Source organism: Cornus florida, unplaced genomic scaffold, assembly GCF_030987335.1.
Source record: "Cornus florida cultivar Cherokee Brave unplaced genomic scaffold, ASM3098733v1 CherokeeBrave_3.0.0_Hap2_Chr08, whole genome shotgun sequence".
In the NCBI taxonomy this organism is placed as follows: Eukaryota; Viridiplantae; Streptophyta; class Magnoliopsida; order Cornales; family Cornaceae; genus Cornus; species Cornus florida.
This window is the reverse complement of record NW_026775578.1, coordinates 60,590,564-60,612,781: the sequence shown is the minus strand read 5'-3', so window position 1 is coordinate 60,612,781 and position 22,218 is coordinate 60,590,564. Positions and strand designations below refer to the sequence as shown.

General features: G+C 35.6%; 2 protein-coding genes across 2 annotated transcripts; one reads left to right on the top strand and one right to left on the bottom strand.

Moving 5' to 3' along the window:
* The first annotated feature begins 1,941 nt into the window (after positions 1-1,941).
* On the top strand, positions 1,942-14,020 carry LOC132271827 (E3 ubiquitin-protein ligase XBAT33-like). Its single transcript, XM_059773321.1, has 10 exons — positions 1,942-2,645; positions 2,737-2,796; positions 3,090-3,161; positions 3,367-3,551; positions 3,988-4,148; positions 4,232-4,290; positions 4,366-4,412; positions 4,523-4,666; positions 6,211-6,302; positions 13,128-14,020. The coding sequence occupies exons 1-10, from the start codon at positions 2,469-2,471 to the stop codon at positions 13,661-13,663; spliced, it is 1,533 nt and encodes a 510-aa protein (XP_059629304.1). The 5' UTR covers positions 1,942-2,468; the 3' UTR covers positions 13,664-14,020.
* A 3,443-nt stretch (positions 14,021-17,463) lies between these two features.
* LOC132271826 (heat stress transcription factor B-2b-like) lies at positions 17,464-19,370 on the bottom strand. The gene is made up of 3 exons (XM_059773320.1): positions 19,079-19,370; positions 18,709-18,986; positions 17,464-18,615 (listed from the first exon to the last, which is right to left on the bottom strand). Exons 2-3 carry the CDS (start codon positions 18,973-18,975, stop codon positions 17,884-17,886), a joined length of 999 nt encoding a protein of 332 aa, XP_059629303.1. The 5' UTR covers positions 18,976-18,986; positions 19,079-19,370; the 3' UTR covers positions 17,464-17,883.
* Positions 19,371-22,218: the final 2,848 nt, after the last annotated feature.

Below are 22,218 nucleotides of genomic sequence, written 5' to 3'. Positions count from 1 at the left end.
GCCTTCAAGTTTTGAGGGCTGTTTGAAGTGTGGTCTTAGTCTGATTTCTTTGGACGACTGAAAAGTTCAATAAACTTTATTACTATTTTCTTTTCTTTTTTTTTTTTTCTGCAAGAATTTGATTCATGTTTGTCCCCAAGAATTTCTATGAAGTGGATATGTTAATAAGTGGAAATAAATGGATATGTTTAATACTTTCATTTCTTTCATAAATTTCAGTCCATTAATTGGATTCAATATGGATTTTTAGTTGAATTTTCAATAAGTTCTAAAGTTGAATTCAAACTTAACTCGAACTGTTTGCGAATCAGATTAGCTTAGTTTATACTAAAATAAAATGTTATTTTTAAAATATATATATCATTATTTTTTCTTTAAAACCTTACTATCTTTATTACTTTGGTTATTAAGAGTTATATATAAAGCTTTTGAAATTACCAAAATAATAATAATAATCATATAAAATAAAACTACAAAACACTTGTTCTTCATCTGTTAGCCTACACAAATTGAGAGTAGCACGGTATAAATTTGGCTTTGTTGAAGCAATGAGTTCATGATTGAGGAGGTTTGGTTAATTGTAAAAATCTCTTCAACTGATGTTGTTGTTGTTATTCTTATTATTGTTATTATTTTTAATTTAATTTTATTATTATTATTATTATTATTATTATTATTTTGTAGCCTACTCTTTTGTGCTTAAATTTTTTTTCGGTGGACTTTGAGGCTGTAAATGAACAGATCTATTTATAAAAAGCTCGGGTTCGGCTTATTTAAGACTTGGTTCAGGCTCATTGCAAACGAACCAAATTTGAGTTCATCCTTAATTTCTAAACTCGTTTAGTAAACGAGCCGAACCTGAACAATAATGGACTCAGCTCATGTAGGCTCGTTTATTTTCGTAAACATAAGCTCATATAAGGTTCACAAACACGTTCATAAATATATGCTTTTAACAAATCATAAATACCTTCGTAAACATAAGTGTATAAGCTTTTTATATGAGTTCAAGAATAAGTTAAAACAATTTTAAACACAAGCTCAAATCAAGCTTGATTTTTGTTATTAAATAAACTGAACTCCAACTTTTTAAAATAATGAATCTAAACTCAATTTTTTTAATTTGTCACAATTTCTAGCCGAGTCAGCAACCCTTATTAAAGCTTGGAACTAATAATGTGGAGGAGCAAACAACCTTTAGTCAGTCTATCAATAAAAGGGTCACAAAATTACAAACAACCTTTCTGAATTATCTTTTGACCAAATATGCTAGCATAAAAACGTAATTCAAAATGAAGTTTATATCACTCTCTCTGTTCCTCTGTATTTTGAAATATACATAGGTCATACAAGCTTATAAACATGGACGATCTATCATTTTATTATTATTATTATTTTTGCAAATTACTCCTACATATAAAAAAAAAAAAAAAAAAAAAAAAAAAAAAACAGAAGAAGTCAGAATGGGATTTTTAATGTGACCATTTGGCCTGCAGTCATGATACTCACGTGAAAGAGCTGCAATTGATTGTTGAACCAAATTATTTTGATTAGCTATATATGCACAATATAAATAAGTGGAGTGTCTTGTCTCACTCTTTTAAATATGTAGTATTGCATAGATAACCAATTAAAAACAGTAAATCTAACAATTCACTATAACAATTGGATGTAAAAATTATTTTCCTTTGATCATTTATTATTTTCAAAAACTACTTTTAATATAATAAAATTAAAACCCATCCTCTTGATAAGTTAAATTCTCCAAAAGCAACTTTTAATTTTGGAGGAGGGAGTAATAAACAGTGCACTAGATTATTTTGTGATTTAATCCTTTGATTATTAACAAAAAGTTTGGTTTTTTTTTTTTTTTTTTTTTTTTGATGGGTTGCTTTCATTTGTAGTGCTAATGGTTAATGTCATTAAATAAAAATAAAAAAACTCCATAAAAGATACCCAAAAAAAAAAGAAAAAAAAAAGAAAAGAAAAAGAAAAAAAAAAAAGGAATGAATGGGGACAACAACAAGACACGCACAAGAGTTGAAGTGAAGGTAAAGTTGCCTTGACATTGGGTTGCCACACTCACACTCTTCCTTCTCCCTCTGTTCCTCAGAACAAAACCAACCCAGAGAAGAAAACACACACAGACACCAACCAAAATCCAAAACTCTTTAAGACATAGAAACTCCCACACACACACTCTTTCTGTGTGTGTATATATATACTATATATCTATATATAATTATATATATAGAGAGAAAACCAGCCACGTCACTCCTTCTCTAAATCTTAAATCCCAAACCAACTTTCAACACCACCACTCTCACTCTCACTCTCTCTCTCTCCTTTCCAATCCATTCCGTGTCTTTTTGAATTTGTTTAACGACTATGTTGACCCAGTGATTCTCTCTCCTGCTGTACGTGTATATAATGTTAATCCGCATATAAATTTAGAGAGAGAAAGAGAAATGGGGAATTCTTTCGGGTGCTCGGCGTCCGGGGAGAGGCTGGTGTCTGCCGCCAGAGACGGCGATCTTGTGGAAGCGAAGATGTTGCTTGACTGCAACCCTTGCCTTGCCAAGTACTCCACATTCGGTGGCCTCAACTCTCCTCTACACTTCGCCGCCGCTAAAGGCCACATCGAGGTTTTCTATTTCCACCCTCACAAACCCATTAATTGTAGTAATCCATTTGATTGTGTGTCTGTATATTTAGTTATGTAGTTTTTGTGAACAGATTGTTGCATTGTTGCTTGACAATGGAGCTGATGTGAATTCCAGGAATTACTGTGGCCAGGTACAACAACATTTTGATTTTTGATTTTTCAAATTATTGGATGTTTTTCTCTGGGTGTTTTTTCTTAAGGTTGATTGATGGGAATTTTGAATTTTACTGCAGAAATTTGAATTTTGATTTGGTTATTTTATCTTATTTTATTTTATGAAATCAACTGAGTTATGTGTTTGATTGTGTAAATGTGTGTGTTTAAAGAAACTAGAGCTGGAAATTGTTATTGAATGGTTAGGAATTAGTGAATCTGTTGAATTCAAGAATCTGATTGGTGGGTGGTTGTGAAATTGTATTCGAAGACGGCGCTGATGCAAGCATGTAGATATGGGCACTGGGAAGTTGTACAGACTCTTCTGCTCTTCAGATGTAATGTAAGTTTCCTTTTCTTCTCGTATTTATTTATATATTTATTTTTAAATTGTCTCTTGTTCATTCTATTTGTTACTGAAACTTGATCCATTGAAGATTTTTATTACTACTGTTTTACAAGGCCAGTAGTAGTCTGTTTGCAAAAAAATATTTCTTACTTTGAGGATTTATCAAGAATTGATTAAATATACTTTCTACTTGTTTCAGGTCACAAGAGCAGACTATCTTAGTGGGAGGACGGCTCTCCATTTTGCAGCAGTGAATGGCCATGGTAGATGTATAAGGCTTGTGGTGGCTGATTTTGTTCCAAGTGTTCCTTTTGGATCGATAAATGCTCAAACAGATGGTGATAGAGGTGATGGTTCCAATATGAGAAACAAATATGACCACAGGTACATGATTTATCATGTTATATTGCATTTGTTCATTTTCGTTTGTAGTTTAATTCAAAATATTTGTTAACATGGCCAATAATTCAACTGGCTTTCATTGCATATCACCAACACAAGTTCAAACCTCACCGTCACCCTGAAAATTAAAATTGAAAAACACTTGTTGGACCAAAAGAAGGCCACACGTGAGGGTGTGTGTTGAAGGATTTAAATATTTAAGTTACATTCTCTCTAACAACTTAAGCTTTTGGAATAGATGGTTGATAACACTTTTGATAGATTGTTTCATCAAAGAAGAACTGTATCAAGTTTAATACCCAATGATAATGACTTCAGAGAATATAGTTGTCTAATTTGTGTGTCAAAAAAAAAAAAAAAAAACGGTTTGGTCTTTCCTTTCATTTATTTACTTTTTATTTATTTTATTCCAATGCAGTGCACTATCTAAGTTTGTAAATAAAGCAGCTGATGGTGGTATCACTGCTCTCCATATGGCTGCATTGAATGGGTATTTTGATTGTGTACAGCTCTTACTTGATCTTCATGCAAATGTGTCAGCTGTGACATTTCATTATGGAACTTCAATGGATTTGATAGGTATTTTGTTTGCTTGAGACTTGTATAATTGACTGCCATTATTTTCCTGAACTGTAAATAAAAATTTACATATAACTTTGCAGGTGCTGGAAGCACTCCTTTACACTATGCTGCTTGTGGAGGAAATTTGAAATGCTGTCAGGTGAGAATAAGTTCCACTCGTAATGATTTACCAAGTTTGATGCAGTTTGAAATGATGATGTTCTTATATCTGCAGATCCTCCTTGCAAGAGGTGCCAGTCGACTGGCCTTAAACTGCAATGGGTAATATATTGTGAATGAATACTCTCTGTGTTCAACCTTTGGCTGCTTCATATTGCTATTATTGCCTTTCTGCAAGTGGCATGGTTATGGCAACTTGTACATTCTTTCAGGTGGTTACCTCTTGATGTCGCCAGAATGTGGGGGCGTCATTGGCTCGAGCCACTGCTGGCACCTAATTCTAACTCGACAATTCCAGTGTTTCCGGCTTCTAATTTTATATCCCTGCCTCTTATGAGTGTACTTAACATAGCAAGGTAATTTGGAACTTTAGCCATTATTATACATGGAAAATTGTTCAATAGTTTTGCTTCCTAGGCAATATAATATTGAAAAGGAGTTCTTATTTTTCTATTGATAGTCTCCTGTTGGTTGCGTCTAAAGAGTGTTTTGTTTGTGAATGCAACGAGAAGGGTCGCAAAAAGGGCTAAATGAACACAGTTGTGCAAGAAATCTCACCCTTCATGCTTTTCTAGACACTTGTCCAATTAGAGATACCCTTAGTTGGATACCTGATCACTTCTCCCAACCCTTCCAAAACTCTGTGAGCACTCCTCATTCATTTCTCGTGTAACTCAACCATTCACATTGCTAGTATTTATTCCCTATACACTCCAAGCCATGGAAAAAGAAATCTAAAACAACAATTTTGTAAAGTGAACGAAGGAATATGTTGCATCCGGCACTCATTGCAGCAATTTTATATAATCATCTATTTTACATGGACTCTTCAAAAGTAGTGGAGTATCCATGCTGGACACATATTACTTGGACATGGTTATGGAATATGTGTCCAACACTTTTGGTTGGACATGTACTTAAAAAGCATATCCAATCATTCAATTATATTATATTATTACTTTAAAATGAGTTAAATGCCTATATTGAACATTATATTAGATAAAAACATTACTTTACTCTAGAAAATAAAATAAAATAATTAATAAAATGAATATTTAGCCGTGCCCGTGTTTCCTTCAGTTTGGAGATTTGACACGTCCAACTCATGGATACATACCCATACCCGAGTCCATGTAACATAGGTAATGATGTGTTAGAAAATGCATTGCATCTTCCCCCACCCAAACTCTAAGAAATATCTTCTTCCTCTCACTAGTGTTTATTTCCAATTAGGTTTTACTCCTCACTTCTGTTAATGACAGTTGTTTTGGTTTTACACAACTTTTTTGTTTACTGTGCTGTCATTTTTCTGTTGAAACATTAAAGATATTCAGAGATTGGAAAATGATATTGAAGATTTTATATGCAAATGATAATGTAAATGCCTACATAGTTGTATCTGTAAGCTTTTTAGTATGCATTATCATAGTACTTAGGAATTAGGATCATATCCTTGTCAAGCTCTTGGTGTGATGAAATGCTTCTACTCGTATGCTGTGAAAGATGAATTTCCATGTTTGAGCCTCCAACTACTAGTTGAATGTGCATCTATTCTGAAAGTTTATCATGGGTTAACTCATCAAAGGGTTCAGACTTCCTGTTTAGCTATACTTGGCTCACTTGTTTTTCAGCTTAAAGCTTAGGATATGTTTTGAACGAAGTTTTATTGAAGGGTTAAGACTTCCCTTTGGAAGACAATTTGCTCATTTAATGGAATTATTATAATCTCCTTTCGCTAGTTTATGAAGTTCAAACAGCTGTGTTCCTTGGAGCATCATAATTAGTCTGGTTGATCTGCACAATGAGAACTTTGACTTGTAGGGAGTAATTGTTTTGAAACAAGACATTGTCAATTAAAATTAACACTGAAAATGACATCCTGTGTGGTCATCCTTTCCAGAGAGTGTGGATTGCAGTCCTCAACTATCTGTTGTGATGACATTGAAATTTGTGCTGTATGCCTGGAGAGAACATGTACTGTAGCTGCTGAAGGTCAGTTATTTCTTTCTCTGTTTATGTTTCCTATTAACATTTGAGGTTTGCCTGGGATACTTGTGATTATAGTGTGACGGTTTATGCCATTGTAGCTCAAAATTCAAATGATAGCTTTATATAATTTTGTAATAGTTGTTTATACATGATCCACTGCTGTGAAGATTTTAGGAAATTTGTCCAGGCCTTTGGGGGCGGGGTTGGGCTATCCTTCTTGTTGTTTCAATTTCACTAGTTAAAATTATCATAAGAGTTCCTATAGATTACATTGAATCTAGGGGAACTCTTATGATCATTGATTAATCTACTTGTTGCATTTGCATTATTAAGTACAGAGAATGCAAACTCAGTAATAGACTACTGTATATATCCTTCAGTGATATTACTGGTCTCTTCAGAATGCATCCCTATTAATTATGAACTTGGTAGTCATGAATCCAAAGTACAGTTTTGAACTTTCTGAGAGTATCCAATACTTTGATTAATCCATTTCAGAGTTTCATTTTAGGCATCGATTTGGAAGTGAGAGATTAGTTCATCTTCCTGGTCTTATTGTGAATACTAGTAGTTACCTCTAAAGAACCTTTTTGTTACCGGTATTGCTTAAACCCATACTGTGATCTTCTGTTGTGGTAGAATTCAATGAATGGCTTGTGAATTTGAAGAATGGGAGCGAGGAGACCTTTATTCATTTTACCTAGCCAATATCCTAACTTATTAATCCTCTTGCAAAGAGTGCATGTTAGTTACGTCATATAATAGAGGAATACTACCTAGTTTTTTCTTTCTCATCTGGTGGGGTGAGAGTAGGAATTCACTTTACCTTGTTTTCTTTATGGACAACCAAACATCCCTTCCCAGAAAGTGTTAAAGACACCTGTGGGATGGGATTGGATGATGCTTTGAATGAAAGAATGATCAATAATATCAAAGTATATTGTCTCCTGCTTGCACTGAGAAATCCAAAAGAAATTGCATATCCGCTATTCATAGGAGATAAATGAGACTGGATATAATGATAATTCAAAAGAATTCAACTCCTACAAAATTGATGAAAAGGGATTGATTATCAAACCTTTTTTTGTTAATGATGGACAATTCATTTATCAAACCCTAGGTATTTCATTGATTCATAAGAGGAAACACCAAAATAATAAAAGATAGTGAGAAAAAATATATCTTGATAAAAATAATTTTGATGAATTCATCCAAAACATCAGTAGATAACTGGATGCTTTCTTGGTATCTGTGTCTGGGCTTATTGGGACTATAGGAGCTTTTTGGAACGTACTAAACCACCTAATTGCCAAATGGGTACACGGGTGCTATGAAAGCAACTTTTTGTTTCTCTTGTTGGTCATTGAAAACTAGGGGCTTGGCTTTATCTGCCTTCTGGTTGAAGAAGATCCTTACATTGTTGTCAGGCCTGGCTAGTAAGAGATCTTAGGGTTTTGAAGAGATTTTTATTTGCTCCAGGAAATCCTAGACATTGCACATTTCAAGTGATTTTTATTTACTTTTCCCATTATTAACATGTTATTCTTGTCAAATGAACATGTTGTTTCTAGATATAGGATGGCAGTTACTACTTTAAATCATGGTACCCCATAGCAAATTTATTATATTTTCCTTTAGTTTGATTTATATTTGTTAGCAGGGGGCATTTCTCCAGGTTTTAAATAAGATTGTTCTGAGTTAATCCTATCCTCTGAACATTTTCCTTATTTTTTTGTCCTGATGTGTGATCAATGGAAAGATAATAAAAAATGGTTCTTTTTGTTTCTTATTTCTTCTCCTTCCAGTTATTTCTTTAGACATTTGATCTTCAATATTCTCCTCATGGATGAATTTCGATACATTTATCTTACCCCCTCTTTACCCTCAATATCAATTTAAGGCATGTTTAGATGGATACAAATCTTCTGATTTGGCTTCTTTCCTTAGTCTAGTCTCTTCAAGTATAGCCATTTTGTTTGCAGATATCATACACAACGAAACTCTTCCTTAATGTTGCTAGTTTGAGCTAATTGTTGAAAGTTACCCGTCTTGCTGCTATTGTCCTCACTCCGTAGATGGTCTTGATCAAGTCAATACAATTACATACTCTTGCAACTCCTTCCCAAAAATCCGTTGCATTATCTTTGTAGGACGTTGTCCTATGTTCCCATTGAAGCATTGTTTATTTAAATTTGCTATTTGTCGTGTGTAAAAGGTAGCTTCCACTCTGGATCTCTCTAGCTATGTTATCTAGAATTAGATACTTGTATCAGGTGTAGGCAAGTGTTTGAATGCCAAACATCCCTAATTGCAAGTTTTAGGGTACCGATACTCAGGTTGAAATGTGTCCAAAACTTGGATAAGATTACTTGTTCCTCCGTCTTTTCGGGGTTCATGGTTCTATCTTCCCGTGGAAGACGGTGTGGCGATCTAAGGCTCCTCTCAGAGTGGCATTGTTTGTGTGAACGGCAGTTTGGACCAAGATTCTATCCACGGACAATCTAAGAAAGAGAAGACAAATTACAGTCAATTGGTGTTGTTTGTGTATAAAGGATGGAGAGTTCGTGGATCACCTTCTTTTACATTGACCCGTGGTATCTCTTTTTTTTTGGTTTGTTCAACATCCAATGGGTTATGCCTCAGTTTGCGAGGGAGTTGTTTGATGCGTGGAGGGTATGCTGCGTTTGAGCACACGCTCGTGATTTTTGGAGGGGGAAGGAGCAAAATAGAAGATCTTTTGCAGGGGAGAAATCTTCCATTGGGCCTTGAAATATGTTATTATTAGTTCTCTTTTTCGTTGGGTAATGGGGAGAAATTGTATATCTATAGAGGAAATCGTTGATTTTTTGAGTTCTTTGGATCCTTAGGACCTCTTCCTTGGCTTCGGCCCTTGTATAGCTTTCAGGATGCGTTCCCCTTTTGAAGGCTCTCTAATATATTTTTTACTTATCAATATATATATATATTGTCAGACTAATAGATTTTAAAATAAAATACTAAATAATAATGTAAACTAAATGTAACCAGATGGAGTATGGTTAAAAGGAGAGAAATTCCCTCCTATTTCATAAGAGGGAAATCTTCTTTGCTATCAAACTTGATTATTTTTTCTTCTTCCATCATCATAGTTGGAGTGTCCGATTTATGTACGTGTTTTGGACACATATTTCATACCAATGTCCGTGTTGTGTCATGTTGACACGAGTGGTTTGAGGGAACAGGATTTAATTCTCTAAGCATAAGCTAGAGCTGACAAAATTCTTCTTGACCTGCCAACCTGCTCAAATCTGCCCGCTCTTTAATGGATTTGGGTGAACCATCTTGAAATACTATTCAAAAATGGGTTGTGAAAGTTGGACCCAATTTTATGGAGGATTTAAATGGGTTGAATATCCCCTATTCGACTCATATTTCACCCATTCTATAAGAGACCTAGATAGATATCCCAGCCAAAGAAACATTCATACTACCTCACCCCCTCTCCCTCTTAGATTCTCTCAGTGTGTCACGATCCTCTCTCTCTAAGATTCTCTTCCTCTCTCTCTCTCTATATGTATATCACGATCCTCCTAAGATTCTCTCTATATCATGATTCTCTCTCTTCGGCTCTTTCGCGACCCCCCTTAAGTTAAAAAATCATCATATAATTATCCAGAAATTGCAATAGAAAAGCTTTCTAAGATTCTCTCTAAGTGGAAGACCAATATGGATCTCTTCTTGATCTGTTCTCACTCTGGTTCTATAGGCTTGATTGGACTCCATTTCTTCTTTAAGTTTGTGTTGTTTTGAGACCTAGTTTGACTATCATACTTGCTTCTTGAAGACCCAGTTGAAGTGTCATGCAGACGTGAACATCATATTCGAATGGATGAAAGAGTCATATATTCCTTAATCCGCCTGATCATTACTCTTAATATATAACATAAAAAAAAATTCACCCCATTTTTATCCATTCAAATATTAACCAAATTAAGAACAACTTGAATTAAATAATAACAATAATTTTTTTTAAAAAAAAAAAAAAAAAAAAACGATTAATTAAGGTTCACCTAACCCGTTTTTAGTTCAACCATAGTCAACCTGGCTATTAGTTGAACCATATTCAACCCGGCATAAACATGAGGTCTAGGTAATTCTATGCATGTTACGGACGGCCACGTGTCTCACTTTAAGGTGAAGTCTGAAGTGTTGATTATTCTCCCCTTTCTTCCTAAATCCACTCCTTCCTAAATTACTAGAGCCGTGAATCAAATTCTTCATCGTACTCGATACAATATCCTAATTTCAAGTTAAGATATCAATAGATTAATATCAAAAAGGTAAAAGAAATCGTTGCTTGATGTGGAGCAAATGATCTCCCATCTCTATTTATAGACCAAGGGCATTATAATGAACGGCTTTCATCCATACAAATCTCGCCTATTCAACGATGGGTACAATTCTAGAATTTTAGAATGCTCCAATTCCTAAGATATTTACAAGGTTACTATACAATTCTAGAACAAAATCATTTATAATATGTATAGCATTGGATAAGTGTGAGACGTGTGAGCATCTCTCTCTCACTCACACACACACAAAAACACAGTTAAGAGTTTAGGGTCTGGATTGGTTAAGAGTTTTAGGGTGTTGCAGCTGGAGTGGTACTTTATGTTGCTTACAACACATTTCTTGGAATTGGAATAAAGTGGTCTTCTATGCGAGTCTACACACTAAAATTTTAGAGCTGAGTTTGTTAAATTTCTACAACGAGTTTATCTCTATGATGTGTAAGATGTCTTGTGTTTAATACACTTACGGGCACTTGTACAAAACTACTATCTTCGTGTTGGACGCCTACACTTGTACAAAACTACTATCTTCGTGTTAAACACTTGTACACTCTTTTCGTATTGGAGACCTTCTTGGACATCAACACTTCTTGACGCATGTCAGACACTTCATGGTCATGTCCATGATTTAAAAATAAATTTTCTTTGACTTAGCCACGGCATAAATTCTATTTCGCCGACTGTTTGTGAAGTCTGAAGATCAACTTGTTTGTTCACTGAAACGATATATATTCACCAGCTTGAAGAGGAGTGTTAGAATGTATATGAGTATTTTATATTTCTTGTGAGGGCATATTAGTCATTTTGTTATAATATCAATTATTATATATAAATACAAGGGAGAGTGATCGTAATACTCTCTCTCTGAAATTTCACAAACACTGCCTTTGCCCTTTCCTTTTTCTTTGAAATATAATTTCAATTAGTTGAATTGAGTTGGAACAGAGAATTAGGTTATTATTCAATTATTATTCTTCTTCCTTTTACGCAACTAAAATGGGGCTTTTAGCTTTTGATATTTTATAATGCTTAAACTGTTTGGCCTGAAAAAAGCTGGTGCCGGTTCCGATGGAACCGGATGAGCGTGCCAGGAACTGCAGTAGTTCCAAAGAGAGATCCAAACAATATTCTAGAAGGAAGACTGCATGACCAGACGATAATGAAGAGGTCTTGAATGACCACCTCTGGGTTCTTTTTGCCTTTGATAAAGGACTTCGGGATTGTTAACTGGCTAGGAAGAACTGAGCTACTTGAGAAAGTAATTGATTGAAAAGTAAGATTATCTAATGAAAAGTAAAGTGCAGGACTGAAACTAATCATATTGAAAGTGCATTGCAATGAGAATAAAGATTGTATTGAAATGCGCTTTTGGCGTTGAGCAGACCTTCTAAGTTACAATATCATGCCCTATTTATAGAATTTAGTAATGGTAGCTTGCATGTAACCGCTTAGTTCCTATGCTTCCATGTCTCCCATGACTTTGCATGTAACCGTTTGTAACCGCTTACTTCCTTGGCTGCCATGTGTCCCAAGACTTTCCACTGGAACATCATAGTACCTTTCCATTGGACCGACTAGCTTCTTAGGCTGTCATGTGTCCTATGACTTTGTATGTAACCGCCCACTTCCTAGGATGTGTCCCATGACTTTGCATGTAACCACTTACTTTCTAGGCTGCCATGTGTCCCATGACTTTGCATGTAACCGCTTGTTTCTTTGGCTGCCATGTGTCCCAAGACTTTCCACTAGAATGTCGTAGTAACTTTCCATTGGAATCGACCAGCTTGCTAGGCTGCCATGTGTCCCATGACTTTGCATGTAACCGCTCACTTTCTAGGCTGTCATGTGTCCCATGACTTTACATATAACCACTTGTAACCACTCACTTCCTAGGCTGTCATGCGTCCCATGACTTTACATGTAACCACTTGTAATCGTTTGCTTCCTTGGCTGCCATGCGTCCCAAGACTTTCCACTGGAATGTGGTAGTACCTTTCCATTGAAATCGACCAGGGTAATCTCCTACTGGAATGTGGAAAATAAGGGTGTAAACATAAACCATTAAGGTTCTCAATTTTAGTGAGGGAGGAAAGGAGGAAATGGAAAGAACAAAGAGTTTTTGTTTCTGATTCTTACAAGTTTCTCCATGTTTCCTCGCTTTTTTATAAGGAAAATTAGATTTTTCTCAAAGATAAAAATTGTTTCTCTTTTATTTATTTTTCTCTGTTTTCCAGCACAACCAAACATGGATTCTTCCCTTTTCCCCTCCTTGTTACCAAGTCTCAAAGCATAATTTGAGTTTCAGCTCTTCCCTTCCTCCTTGTCATGTTTTGATAACCTTTTTTTTTTCTTCCAAATTTCCTTTTTAGGTTAATAGTTAATGATTTTTGCTTGTGTATCTTTTTATTTCCCTCCCAAGTATTGAGGAAAACAGCTGATATTCTATCCATTGTTAAAATTTATCAAGCAAATTAAGTAATCATCCTTTATCTCTCAGGTTGCGGGCATGAGCTTTGTGTAAGATGCGCGCTCTATCTATGCTCAACAAGCAACATCCCTTCTGAATTACGGGGTCCTCCTGGGTCCATCCCATGTCCTCTTTGCCGACATGGCATTACATCTTTTCTCAAATTACCTGGTTCTCCTCCAGCAAAAGAAACCAAATTAGATCTGTCCCTTAGCCTGTGTACCCCGTGCATTCTTCACCCTCGCGAAGCAGATCGTTCAACACCAGCTTGTACACTGGACATTCGGAAGAATAGTGTAGCCTCCGTTTCTTCGGATCTTTTTTGCCCAGTTACTTGCAGCCCATTTCCTTCTGTTGCCATCCCTTTGTGCACATGCAGTGATGGACCATGCCCATCTTTCGAGCCCAGTGGGTTTGAAACACAAGATGAATCTCCTTGTCATTCACAGTCCCCCTGCCAGAACAAAGCCAGAGTGAGGCTGGAGAAAACTAGTTGTTCGGGGATGTTCTGGAGCAGAAGAAGCTGCAGCAGGGAGCATCAGTGCAACTCGGAAATAAATGCTTGATCTGGTTTGGTGGAATGTCCCATTCTTGTATCCAAGTGTGTGGAAGTCTTATACAAGCACAAAGTTACATTGTTATGATGTTTGTTTTCAACCCTCTCAAACGCTGAAATTTTCCAAAGTGGTGTTTGCTTCTGTATTCGGCTGGCTGCATGGCGATTGATCACGGCATTTTGGATTCTCGAGATATTTGAAGAAATGGTAGTGTGATTTTTGTATATTGGGAATATATATTGGTTGTAACACAATGTTATCACTTATCAATGGACAGACAATGTTTTTCAATCATGTTGAACTTTCATACTATAGGGGCATGGCCTAAGTGGAACCTTTAATAAGATGCAGCATGGCTACAGTTCTTGTTACTGTGTCGATGAAAACTCGATTTTCGTCGATGTTCATACATCATGATTCATGAAAAGCAGCCAACAAATAATGGAAGTGTGGAGTCTCTTAGAAATTAAAGCTTAGTTTTGAGTTTCAATTAGCAGTGTAAAGGTTTTTTGGTTTGCTGGAACATTAGGATTGAAAATATACTGATTTTGAACATTTTTTGTGCCGAACTAGTGAAAGATTCAGTCAGCATTATGGCTCCGTCTGTTTGTTTGGACATCTTAAAAAAATAAATTTTTATTGTTTTTTTTCAGATAAAATATATATTTTTTATTTTCCTGTGTTTGGCAAAACTTTGCATGAAATTGAGGTTGGGACATATAAAATAATTTGTCAAAATTTGATGGATAAATTATTTTTGTTAGGTTTTAATAATTTTTTTTTTCTTTAGAAGAACCACAAATCAATTTTTCTGAATATTGTTGTCTGGGGGATTGAAACCAATAAACCATAAACTTAAGTAACATTTTTGTAACTGGGGGACTAGCCTCGGAGTTTGGAAAATCAATTCTACTTAACCATTGGGGATCTTTATATGTGGATTCGGAGATGCTGCCAGAGGGGATCACTAGTGTCCGTCCTCTCAATGTGATGTCATGCAGTGGGAACACGCCCCACTCTCGTCCTCCGAATCAACTGGGGACCGTCACAGATTTATCTTTAATTTTTTTTTTAGTAATCTATACTCGTGAAATATTACATTTGTCCCTTCTGAATTTACTAAAAAAATACACTATTATCCCAAAAAATTCATTTTTGCCCCCCTTACCTTGCATCCTGGCTCGTTCCTGAGTGGGGAGATTCCTAAGAAATAAATAGGAAGGGCCTATATATACCAAGAGATGAAGTGGAGTATGCCAAAACCTATAACAAAAAAATTCATTTGGTGAGATAACAAGAAGGATCTGTGTTACCAAAGGGCCTTTGCCCAATGGTATAACCTTTCCATCTTCAAAGAAGAGGGGAGGGGTTCGAGCCCTGCATGGGTAAAAAAAATGTGTGTGTATTTACTTTACAATTCAAATATAAAATATAAAATAAAAACTCTGGGAGAAACTATGGGATTAGAATGCCCAGTGAAGGGATTTGGCCGAAGATCACTGCTATTAAATTTTTGGAGACTGTACCGTCTAGTGTGGTTGACACTACATTTATTAGATGTTAATTGGTTTTTATTCTATCAATTCGGTAAAATAGCTAATCCGTAGGAATCAGATAGGTCTTAAAAAAGCTAATGGATAAAATTTGTGTACTCATGAGTGAGTCAAAACGTAGTTCAATCACAAATATATAAATAATATAATCACAAATACACAAATAATATAATTACAAAATCTTAAAAATTAATAATTAAATAAATCAAAGAGGGTGATTGATATATATATATATATATTCCTTATGTATCACTTTTCTTATTTTGTAATTACAAATACTAATTATCAATACAATAAAAAATATTAAAAATCCAAAATTATAAAAAGTTGGAATCCCCAAAGAACCCAAAATTGGGAGGAACAACACTTGCTTACTCAAAAGTAATGTGACAAGTGTCCCTAAAATAAAAAATAATAAAAATTAAAAAAAAAATTGAATGCTTACCGGGTCAACCCAAAATAATGCAAATCAAATCATAATCTAAGTCTCTCCGCCTCTTTCTCTCTCTCAAACTACTACCTAAAATCCTAATATGCTAATACGGTAAGTTTTGACTTTTTTCTTTCATGGTTTAATATGTAATCCTTATACTATATATATTTGTCAATGGTTTGTATTTAAACTGTATAAATTTATCAGTTGTTTGTATCTAAAGTACACCCCATTACATAAAATCTGGCTCATGGTCTGATAGATATTTGTTGATTCATGATAAATTGTTATTACTTATTTCTTGTCTTCTTCTTCTTCTTCTTTTCTTCTTTTCTTTTTTTTTTTTTTTTTTTCAATAATTGGTTATTCTTTCTATTCATTTTTTATTTTATAAGATCCCTTTCTCATCCACTCTTTGAAAATCAGATTTGGATCATATTGGGTTTAATTCGGATAACCTCTCAAATCTTTTAATATTTATTATTTTATATTGCAAGTAAGCATTCCACTAATTTTGTCCTATATCAAGGTAAGTATGAAATTCTTGCTTTCCGTTAAGTAAACAAATATTGTCTTTCTGGGACAGAGAGAGTTGTAAAACTATTGGGCTGTTTATAAAAACCTAATATGGTTTCACGATTTGGATATGATCGGTTTCAGGCTTTCATCCAATCGGATTGTTCCAAATTTCTGGCTAGTGTTTATAATTCTTTGGATTAGATCAGTTTTAGGCTTTCATTCAATCGAATTGTTTTAAAGTTCAGGCTAGCATTTTTAATTCTTTTGATAGCTCTAACTATTATGTTATGTAAAATTATTAGATGGGCTTAATCTATTGACACTTGTGAACTAGTTAAATTCAGACTTATAAATGAGAAAACGATTCCACAATAATGTATTAATATGTTATAAAGAAATCTCAACATTAGTTTTCATTTGATTAATTCACCAAGTATCAAATGAACTAAGATAATCTAATAATTTCTGATATCGTTATGGCCGAATAAAATTGGCAAGCAAAGTGATCCCAATAAAATTGAGGACAGCAAGCTGAACAACTCTTCAAAAGCATGAAAAACTATTCTTCAAAGCTATTCTTGATTGGAAAAACTATTCTTGAAAGCCAAGACCTGAAACTGATACAAGCAAAAAAGTAAAAACTGATACAAGCATCCCTCTATTTCTTGAGTGGCAGCAGATTGAGGGAACCTAGAAGCATCCACAGAGCCATGTCCCATCAGCCTTTTCTTTGCCTCTTGGGAAAACAGTTGCACTTAACAGTTGGACTGTCCCAGCCCCAGCTTTGGAGAACCTTATGTGAATGCTCATTGGATGCACCTCTCTCTCTCTCACTCTCTCTCTCTCACACACACACACACACACTTCCAAATAAATCTATAGAAACCAAGACAGAATATGGAAGCCCTATTACAAATTCTTTTTGGCAAGTGGGGTATCCTATATTATAATATCAATGGCTTTCAATGGCTACCTAACCGCTGCTGAAATTTATTCTAACGGCCCAAAGATGCGAGCTTTCATACTCGACCATTGGTTCAAAGTTCAGTGCCCCAATTTGTTTGTATGGATTGGCTTTATTGGTAGTCTTCACAATCATTGAGCTTCCTAAATTTCTAATTGTACTTTAATGGGTGTCCAAGTCTCCTACACTTCCACGTTTTAGTAACCCCAAATTTCCTTTTCAGATTAAAGAAAAAGCAAAAAGCTAAAAAATTTATTATTTTGAGTGTGATTTACTAATTTTGGAATTTCTGATTTTGAGTGTAATTTACTAATTTTGGTACCATCCAGAAAAAAAGAGAGAGAACAAAATAGACGTTCTGTTTACTTCATACCACAAGAAAATGTTTTAATTGTCTCGAACACATATCTTTTCAACTATCAAGAAAGAGGGATACATCACAATCGTTTATCCCATACATATTCTCTAGAGATGGACAGTTACAATACTCTCTAGGGCGCTATGCATTAGAGGTGATTGCCATAATTGCTAAGGCACAACATCTGTTGTTGTTTCTAAAATTAAAGAAAATAAAAAACAAGAGAACAAGCCCTTTTTGATTTTTCTAAACCAACCAAAAATATTATAAAGTAGGAACTCCCAAGAAGCTACATGAATATGTCCCCCACAAAAAGGTTTGCCAAGCACGTGACTCCATTCGGCACGTGCTTTTCCCACGTGAGGACACTCCTACACCCTACACCTGTCCCCTGATTCATCATCACACTAGTCTAATCTCATTCGGTCGGCGACCGTGACACTGCCTCCGCCAAATCGTCTCCTGATCCCCACCGTTCTGATGATCGGACGGCTCTGATTTCACCACCTCCGTTCCGGGTTGCTGCAGTCGCAGCTCATGATCATGCTCCGCCGTCTCACCATCGCTTTCCCTCATCCGTTTCAACCCAAGAGCCACACCAAATATAATCGGGCTCGTCCCCGCCTCTCCCACCGGTTTTGCTTTCTTCCGGTTATCGTTACCGGCGGCGACGTCAGATTCGTCGGAAAGTTGCTTCACCGGTAGCAGATCGAGCGGTTTCGCCGCCGATGAACCGCTCTCCGGCTGATTACTCGCGTAATTCGACATCAAATTGTATATATTACTGCACAAACTCTTCATGTGACTCAACTCTCTGTTCAGCTGCATGTTTTCCTTCTTCAGCCTCTCGTTTTCATCCACCAGCTCCGCCGCACCGCAGCTCCCTTCTCGACGCAGCATGATACCCGCCGACGGCGGCGAGTTCGACGAGATTACTTGTTCCTCGCCGGAATTCGAAGGCGACACCATTTGCACCGTCGCCACCGGAATTGACGCCACCGTCGCCGCCGTAGCACCAGCTGCGACGGACGTCACGATTTTCCGGCGCTGAATATCACATAAAAGCCGTTTCTCGTTCCTTCGGAAGCAATCGTTCGAGAACTCCCACCTATCAGGTACGACCTTCCTAAATCCCTATCAAAACACACAGTATATCAAAATCAAAAACCACATCAATATTTAAAAAAATTTCTACGAAATGAAAAATTCAACGAAATTTAAACATACATAGGTGTTGAGTTGACGAACAAAACTGGAAAAATTATTGTGCTTGAAAAACTTAGGCAGCAAATCTCTAGCGAACTCCGTCGGATTCCAAACTATGAAGGTTGATCCGTCTTCGTTCCACGAGATCACATCGTCAATCGCACGATCATCGACGAGCTGATACGTTTTGGTCAAGAACGGCGTCGGAAGAGATCTCGGTGAATCGCCGTTCATCGCAGATCTTGATGCATCGCCGGCCGTCGATTCTCCGCCGGGCCTCGGCACCATCGCCGTCGCACCTAAACCAATCAAACACCATCAATACACATATACACACACACATATAAATAAAAAAAAACAAAAAAAAAACAGATAGAAGTAAAAGTCATACTTGAAAAGAATGATAATTAGAAGTAAAGATGAAGGAATTGAATCAGATCTGATAGAAATGAAACATCTAGAGAGAGAAAGGGAGAGGAATTGGAGAGACGTTGAGAGGCAACAATGCGTGCGTTGTTTTTGTTGAATTCTAGAAGGTTCGATATGCAACATATACAGATGGAGAAAGAGAAAGAGAGAGAGAGAGAGAAGGAATGGACGGATAAGAGAGAGGAGAGAGAGAGAATGGATTTTTCTTTTTTTTCTAAAAGGAGAAAATAGATAAGGAGAGAAAATAGAGTAAAAGATTGGAAAATTCTAGCGAAAAGAAAGGAAAGAACGAGAAAGTACGTTACGTCTTTTCGAGAAGTTTCACTTTCTTTTCTTATGCAGCAGCTATTATTATTTATTATTATTATACGTGTCGATGAATAAGAGGGTGCATACAACTCATTTGTTTCTGTCGGGTTCTATTAATAAAATAATACGACTAGTCAAAAAAATTAGGGCATGATAAATTTTTGATTTTTTTGTTAGCCCAATTCTAATTTTAGGATTCCCTCCGAGTCTTGAGAACTGTGACTCATCTCTATTCCGAGGTGGACTTGCAATATGAGACAGAGAGTATAAAATAACAATTCTGGAGGTATATTAATATGGTAAATTACATTGACTTATCTTAATATTTGAATAAATTATACCTGAGTAAATTTATTACTCTAATCTTCTCTAAACTCGTAAGTTTAATGGTCGAAAAGTGGTTTTGAGTTTGAGAAGTTAGTAATAATATATATTATATTGCAAGCGTGAAATCTTAGTGAGTCGATTAATAAACGCTGAATGGTTTACTCGTATGTAATTTATTCAAATTTACGAGAAAGTCAGTGTAATTTATCCATTCATATGAATGGTAATAACACCATTTGGTTCGAAAAATAATTGTGCAACACATTTAATTTAAAGATATAACACTCATGTAACACATTTACTTTAAGAATATAATACGTGCTATACAAAAATTAACTATAAAAAGAGTGCATTACAAAATTTTGTATGGGGAAGATTTGGTTATTGCAAGAAACTTGGATATGTCTTTATAATAGTATATTATGAGGGGCAACAAAATGAATGAAAAAGTAAATGCGTATGTATAGATTGAGTGTTAGCACCTTTTAATAGTTTAAGTCTTTGGGTCGGATTGCGAAGCACTCGGCTCGTTATAGTTGGTATTAGAGTCAAACTTAGTTCTTGATCCCTTGTGGGGGAGAATGTTACAAGGGAATATACCACTTAATAGTTTAAATAATAGTTTGGTACGAATTCATGGAATGGTATGAAATAAAATGTACAATCTATTCCAAACATTCCCTTGTTTGGTATGCCATTAAAAATGAAAATGACCATTATCTTGGAATGAAAATCCATTCCACATCTAAATTGATGAAATGAAAATTCATTCCAAGGAATGAAATTCTTGTCCATCGTCATTGCCTTCCACCACCACTACCACCGCCTTCCGCTATGTCCCTCCACCGCCATCGCCATTTCCACTGCCACTGCCATCGCCATCGTCATTTCCACCGCCACCATCTTTCGCCACCATCACCACCGCCACCATCTTTCGCCACCATCACCACCGCCTTTCGCCACCATCACTATCGCCTGCCTCCACTGCCTTTCGACACCACCACTACCACTTTCTGCCGCCGTCCATTGTCGTCGTTGCCTTCCACTACCACCACCGCCTTCCACCACTTCCACCGTCATTGCCTTCCACCCCACCGCTTAGAATGGTGATTATTATTTCATATTTGCAACCAAACAATAGAATGAGAATAACCATTCTTATTCTCATTCCATTCTCACCTTCATTCTATTTTATTTTGGATCAAACTGCGAAACACCTGACCCGTCAAAGTTGGTATCAAAGTCAGATCAGTTCTTAATCTCTTGTGGGGATGAATGTTACAAGGGGTCTACCACTTAATAATTTAAGCTTATGGGTGCCGCTTAGATTACGCTCGTCTGAGACTTAATTAATATGTAAGGTGGAGTTAATAATTTAGGATAAAAGCATATATATTTATATATATTGACACACATACACACAAAAGAATGTCTCATTCATCTTTTCATTCCTTCCCTCTCTTATCATGAAGTGGTAATAATCATATTTTCTACAAAAACATAGCATTACACTCGTACAATTTCTTTTCAAGGATGGAGGAAGGTACAAAATCGATGTTTGGTTGAGAAAATGATAAATGGATATGAGGATGAGTGATACTTTCATCTTCCTCGCCTTAGAAGGTTTCAATTCCCAAATCTCCATAAGAACATGACAAATAAGTGTGTGTTTTTTGCTAATGAAAAAATAAAAATATTAGTGGTTATATAATGAAAATGATGTTATTCTTGATTTATTAACCCTAATGCATTAGACACAACTATTAATTGAAATGGTGATGGAGTAATTAGTGATAAAGTAATTTATGTGGGAGGTCTATTCATGTTTCATATTCTTTGTCCTCTCAGGATCTAAGTTGCACAATTTTTTCGAATGGGTGTCACTCTTACCATCTACACGTGATTTCGTTCTCACGTTTCGTGCGTGCTCCCACTCTCGTTCCCACTCTTTGTGATTTAGATTTTGTCACTCTCGCATTCTCGCTCTCGAATTCGCTTTTACTTCCTTTCCCGCTCCATATGACTTAGGTATGGATCCTCAAATAATCTTTGCTACACATTACTTCTAATTGTTCTAAATTTCAACAGATTTTTTTATTTGTTGAAACTTAGGACGGATGTGTTCAAACATATTTTACTAGTGTTTAAAATATTTTAAAAATAACATCATTTTAAGTTTTAATTTGCATAAATCGTGTTTCAACATACTTATTCTATGTGATAAATTAAAAATGAGATACTAAAAGAATTCATTGTCATTGTCGCATGAGGTCGGAAACTCTCAAGTATAGTTTAAAGGAAGAGAATTAACCTTACAGTAGGGGAGAAATGGTAAGACTCTGAAATTGTCAAAAAAAGGCTTTGTTGAGAATTGAAAATAAGCTATATCGCTGGAACACATAATTTGTTGAAGAAGGCAAGAGAAAATTATTTGGTTATTGAATAAAAATAATGCTATGTTTGGGA